The 6,815-nt window shown below is 42.3% G+C and overlaps 1 protein-coding gene across 1 annotated transcript; it reads right to left on the bottom strand.

The window, feature by feature from the left end:
- On the bottom strand, positions 1-4,422 carry atp5mc1 (ATP synthase membrane subunit c locus 1). The gene is given in 5 exon segments (NM_001310852.1): positions 1-299; positions 1,200-1,378; positions 1,996-2,076; positions 2,729-2,776; positions 4,349-4,422. Coding segments are annotated over 4 exon segments (414 nt in total). The 5' UTR covers positions 2,768-2,776; positions 4,349-4,422; the 3' UTR covers positions 1-184.
- Positions 4,423-6,815: the final 2,393 nt, after the last annotated feature.

Below are 6,815 nucleotides of genomic sequence, written 5' to 3'. Positions count from 1 at the left end.
CCAACCTTTTATTCAGACAGACCGTCTAAACCAAGATCTTTGAGAACTTGAGGAACAAAAAAGCAAAACATAAAAAAGGTAGGATTTTCATTTTTTGGAATGGCGATGCCACGGCCCGGCGGGATGCACATCAGTTCCGACTGCCCAGGTGGAGGGAGGTGACAAGGAACAGGGCGACAGCAAATCACATGGCAAACAGAATAAGGAAAGCCACCATGAGACAGAAGAGCCCCATGGCCTCAGACAGGGCGAAGCCCAGGATGGCGTATGAGAACAGCTGCTGCTTCAGAGAAGGGTTCCTGTCAGAGAGAACAGAGTTCAGGGTTAAGACTAAACACAGCAGTACCAGAAGCAGATCATTGGTCTTCAGTAACCGGCTGAAGCTTTGTACATTTCAAGCAGACCTGCTATTAAATGGCGATTACATGGGCTTCCGGAAGTGGACCTCAATCCTTGGTAACATTTAATGACAAAGGTCTGGGACCGCTACTAGGGACTCATTCCAGATGACCCAATACAAATAGTGTCTAATACAGAAAGTGCATGTAGCTTGGCAAGATTAATTAATTTGGTTTGATTAGAGCAGGGCTCTTCATCCACAGGGAGAAACACTTTGTTTTATACCTGCTAGCTAACTGCAATCATATGGCATCCCAGGTCTGAATCAGTTTCAGCTTTTGGAGAGGATGAAAACTACAAGTGTTCCAGTTCTTTAAAACACTACATTTGTGAACCTGAACAATAAAAATCTAATAGGCCCAGATGAGCAGCCCAAGGCAATAGCAAACTTCTGGCAAAGCACAAATAAGCAGTGTATTTGAAAACCTTGAAAATTAAGTTGTCACTGAAGAGCTTAATATAGCACAAACCATTTTACAAGCATTTGATTTCTAAATATACCCTGCAGATGTGCATAGACTGTGCAAGATCAGGAATATGCCTTCCTCTGGTCTGCATGCAGAGCTGGACAGTGCACAGATTGATATGACCTTAGTTTTAAATCTGAATTAAGTACACTCTTCACAGCCAGAATCGACATGGAAAAATTGAAGTGTTGAGTCACATCAGTTCATTAACCCATGAACTGACATGGTCTAGTCTTCCCCAAAGAAATGTGGTGCAACAGTTCACACAACTGATCTGCCCCATTAGGCGATAGTCTGGCACCCTGGACTTTCCCCTGGTCATCCATCCGTCACCTGGCATAACCGATGATCAAGCTGCCGAACACTGTCCCGATTCCAGCCCCTGATCCAGCAACTCCCACTGTGGCGGCGCCAGCGCCAATGAACTTGGCGGCAGTGTCAATGTCTCTGGACACGGCGCTGGTCTGGAGTCCCCGGGTCAGAATGGACGCCTCACAGACGGGCAACAGGGCCTGGGAGAGATTCAGAGAACAGTGATCAATACCAGGACCAGAAACCCACCCCAGAGGCATATCCACATCTCTGAACACCACAACGGAATGGTTGTATGGTCTAATGACTAAAGCTAATGACAATCCCAATAAACCAACTCAAATCAGTCTCATATCGGACCAGACAGAACAAGGGGACAAGATGAAGACGTTGACGGTTTTCCAATCAGGCACAGATGCACATGCATCCTTGACACCAACGACTGCAGGAAACAATGAAACTAGGCAGTAAACAATGAACGCTTTTTGCAATGTGGGCAAATAAGAGTCTGTCAACTAATCTCTAGTAAGCAGACTACATAAACGCTACTTAACTGTCAGCATTAGTTCCAATTCACAGGCATTATGATCTCTGATAGAGATGGGAGAGCTTGCTTAAAGTTTTGTTGGTAATTTTCCAATTGGGTTTCCAAGAAACTCCCCATCCCCAGTCGCTTAACACAAACGGACCCAGAACTGAAATCTTGTGTCAGACCAATTAGATAAGGAAGAGTCAACATTTGGGCACAGGGCAAGAGAACAGCTACACAAGTGAGTGACTGAAATGGTTCATTTAAATTTGATTTGAAGATGCTCACCTGCTGCTCACTTCTGGCTTCGGGTCTGTTAAAGACGGAGACGGAGACTGGCCGGGCGAGGACCCTGGACCCCCCACGCAGCTACAGGAGACAACACATCAATCAAGGCCAGGAGACCACCCTGTCCCTGGAGAACCACATGGTACCCTGGATTTGGATCCAACTGACCTAGAAGACCCAGTGTGCTGAATTTTACCACTGTTGGACTGAGTTCAACACACCAGGTCTTACAGGCGAGTTGAATCCCTCCCCCTGGATCAGGGTTGCCCATGCCCACCCAAGACAGATCTACAGCTTACAAAAACCATCTCCTAATTACAGTAATTGGGAACAGAGACGGACAAATCTGGATTACAGGGAGGTGAGTTCGAGTGCATCATGGTCATTCATGACCAAACAGAGCTGCGTCTAATGGACTAGGAGGATTACGTGGGCAGGTAGACTCCATGGAGTAATCATGTCAGGATCAATTTTCTGAACCACATATCGTCCTAGTAAAGACTAATACTGTAGCGCTCGATTAGCACACAAGGTTGAAACTTCGTGATGTCTGTTTTACATACAGAAAGCACAACACACTGAAGCTATTTAGGTTACGTTCACATTAACTCACCCCCCCACAACAAAACTATTCTGGCTCAAATCTCACATCCTACCGGGGAGGGGGGGGGACCAGACTGATCAGTGACAACGAAATGTTGGGACAAACAAATGTTTGTTAGGGTATACATACCACAGCAGGTGAGGTCACAAACTTAGCACAGGCATACATAGCTGATATCTGTGGAGAGAGAAAGGGCTTTTTAATGGAACTGCTATTCATGACTTAAACTTCCTATTGTTCCACAGTCATCCGCTATACTATACAAGCAGGAATAAAAAACCTAGCATAAATCGCACCATTTTCTACATAAGGAAGGAGGAACAATGTACCACAAGTGCACACATTAATTAACTCTTAGTAACCTCTGATCAACCTACTATACGAAATCAGGTAAAGCAACCTGACCATGTGATGGCAAGCAGGGGACACATAAAAATTGAAGTTCCCGTACTAACAATGTTTGGAGGTTAGACATATTGCATAAAGAATCAACATGTTCAAACCTTTACGCCCAGATTATCAATTCTAAATTAGACAATGCATTAAAATAAAACGTGTTTGAAAGAACATTTCTAGTCTGCCACTTAGGAACATCATACTCTGAACTTCTATGGCTTCATAAGAGTATAGAGGGAACAAACAGGTCAAAGTTCAGCATACACCTGTCAGACGTCAATGTCCACAAGTTCCTTTATATTAAAGCACACGCTAGACTACAATGGCAAACATTTGTTTAATGAAACACAAGAGCCTTTTTTAAACACCTGGAACTTGACTGGGCTTATATAGTACAGCAAGGGAGCCAAGCTATGATCGGACTAAACTTCGCTTCCAAAGACGCGAGGTTAATGAACGTTAATCAAATAGCACTGGTTGAAACCACAAAGCCCAGACAGGATAATTGATTTAGTAGTATTTTAGTACACACCCTTTCCTCGTCGCCATTTCACCCCAGGTCATGTAACACGCACCACAACCTAAGGTTTCGCCGTGTAAAAACCTAGCTAGCAATGTTGACCCCATATGAAAGTCACTCAGTAAAGTGATTGTTATATCCATGTCTGGTGGTGCAAGGAAGACTTGGTGGTAGTACAGACCGCTTTCCAGTTCATAAATAACTAGCGTAGGAAGCTGGGTGTATTACAGTACTTCAGCTGGACACTGATAGCGGTTGCAGTTCGCTGCCAGTTCAAGACGTGAAGGTCAAAATTCACCCACAAAATGATACAAGGAGGAACTACAAGGACGTTACATTTGGTGCATAAAACGTCAACTAGAAGGTCTGACTGAAATTGTGAGACGTCCGTAATCCCAAAGACATGAGTTATTACTGACCACTACTGCAAACACTGACTTGCTTAAGTAGCAGTACTACTAGGCCATGGCCAGAGATGGAAGCGCAAGTCAGACATTTTGCCGTACCTAACCGCAGCATTGAGTTGGTTGTACCACACCATTAATGGATTTACACAAACATTTCAAGGTTAACGTCCAAGCATGAGACATGTGGACGCTTATCCGAGAAGTATTCGGAACTAAGAAAATAATCTATATTCACCGCAAGATGTCCTTCTGGAGAAGAAGTCATTGAATGGCCGCACTAGCCTAACGGTGGATTGCTAGTTAGCTACATAGCATGTTACCGTTATCTAGTCGCCCTTGCATTCGGCGAAGTACATTTGAAAGTGTTCACGACGTAATCATAATCATAAAGAAATTACATAACATAATAACACATCAATTCCTCACCTTTTATGTTACAGAAAGAATACAAGGCAAGGGGTCCGGGATAAATTTCTCTCGCTCACAGCAGCAGTCAATGTACATTCAGACAGCTGTCACCTTGTCATTTATAAGCTTACTTACTGCGTCCTAAACGTCCATTGGACAAAATGAAACCGCCTTCTGTTGTGATTTGTTGTTAATCTTGTCACTTCTTTTAACCTGTCCTGTAAGGGGTCTTTTCAGTGAAGCGCATTAAGTGCAATTGGTTGATGGTTTTTATGGCAGATGACTCGAATCCAATTCTCTTTTCCTATTGGACCACACTCCTTGTAACCTTTTAAACTACATCCAGTGTCTCCAATTTCTATTGGACATTGTATAAGAAGTTCCGCCTACGTCCCAAATCTCTGGTGCCGTTGCTGTTTCTTTCAGGGTAGAGGGTGTAACATAAGAAAGAATATTCAACCGCGAATTATACTGCACGTTGACAAATAGGCCTCATGAAATATGTTACAGAACCTACAGTGAAGTCTGTCTGTTCTTGATGGATCCAAACTGTTTTTCAGTGCTGAGGTCTATAGGTTTTTTCATTTGTTTCTGTCATAACATGATCTGACCCACATTTTAGGAATAATAATTGGTTTTGTGCCCTATTTTACATACGTACATGTGTTTGAACATGCATGTGTGAATTGGAAAGGTGATTTTTTGCTCATCCCAACTGAGGCGTCCTTGATGAGGTCACAGTCGGGTCTATCCATAATCTGTGGTGACCCTGTGAGAATGTCACCTCATCATGAGATGATAACCCAGTTGCCACTGACAACCAGTAGGTCTTTTCATGAATAAGGAATGGTGTGCAGGATACCTATATTGAACACCAATATTTTTACAATAGCTGATGAATTGGCCTATTTGATGACTCAAATGTTGAAATTGAAAACAAATATATATATATTTTTTGAATAGATACACTACATCTACAGAGACACTACAGTAAATGCACAAATGGGGTGATAGGCTTATTCTTGAGGTGCTTTAGCCCTGTCTCACTCCGTTCTGGCATCCCCAATGATCAGACAATGCTCAACGATTGCTTCCACCAGAAACTATCACAGAGCGGAACAAATGTCATTACATTATTTAATCTCTACCTAAAACAAACCGTGTATTGAACTTAGAAATTGGTGCTGATAGATAGGTCTGAAGTTACATTGAGACAAGGTGAGATCTGTTTAAATTACATTGTTCAACTCCAATCACAACTCCTTGAGTAAGATGAGTCAACCCAGACTGCTCCCTCTGTGTCCATGTAGCATCAGCGCCTCTTCAATATGAAGATCATAAGAGGACATTTTACTTTGTGTGCATTTCACGGCTAAAATAATTTGATCCTTCATTTGGTGTGTTAATAATGTCTAGTGATTTCATTGGCAGTGAAATTTTCAAAGGTGATGACTTTCGTTACTTCATTAATCAACTCTAAAATTGTCACAGTTGAATAAAACATTTGGTTAGACATAATTTCCCTTCTGTTTTTAATTAAATCATTCTTATTCATGTATTATGTAATACAGAAATACAGAACATTTATGAAGATGGTAAGAGGCATTCGCAAGCCAAAAAGTGTTTGCTCAATAATGTACATGTTGATTTGAGCCTCAATTTATCAAAACCACTCGCTTTCAAATTTGAGATTTCATGGGTAATTTAGGTATGATAGCGATCCTACTCATGGATTATGCACATATGAACAACATATTATACATCCATCCCAAAATGAGAGGTTCAAAATAGATGCATGTCCCAGACTGCATCTTTAACTGATAATGTTAACGACAGCATTCACTTGGTAAGGGCTTTGTCTCCCCCAGTTGGTCACAGCCCGCCTGTACACAAGTAAAGTTGCTCCACTGTAGGTGTGTGTGTGTGTGTGTTTGTCATAATTCACCCCACCAATCCTTTGACCTAGAGCCTGTTTGACTTAAAGGTAATTCTGAGCAGGAATGCAATATACCTGCATACTCTCAGCCCCGATGGTGAACTCTGAGTCTTATCTCCCTGATGACCATGGCTGCCAGACCTTCCTTTGCACCATGTCAGGGTGTCTATATCATTTTAACTGCTGGCCTTAACATGGGCCTCTCTGGATTATAGGGAGCCTATAAATCAGTCCTCCCCAAAAATCTCTCCTTCTCACCCCGTTTTGCCACAACTATCTCCTTCCTCACTCTGATTTCAACTACATCCTTCCTCACACGATGCGTTCCCTTAACACTACTGTCTTGCTTTCAAAATCAGTAAGTAGCAACTAATCAAATGTACTTTATGAAGCCCTTTTTACATCAGCAGTTGTCACAAAGTGCTTTTACAGACACCCCACCTGATACCCAGAATAGCAAGAACAAGCAGAGTTGATGTACAGTGGATAGGAAAAAAATCTAAGTTGGTTTGAATCTTATGAAGAAACCTAGAGAGGAACCAGACTTTT

Source organism: Esox lucius, chromosome 11 (assembly GCF_011004845.1).
Source record: "Esox lucius isolate fEsoLuc1 chromosome 11, fEsoLuc1.pri, whole genome shotgun sequence".
NCBI lineage: Eukaryota > Metazoa > Chordata > Actinopteri > Esociformes > Esocidae > Esox > Esox lucius.
The sequence above is the reverse complement of the archived record's forward strand: the minus strand, read 5'-3'. Positions and strand labels throughout refer to the sequence as shown.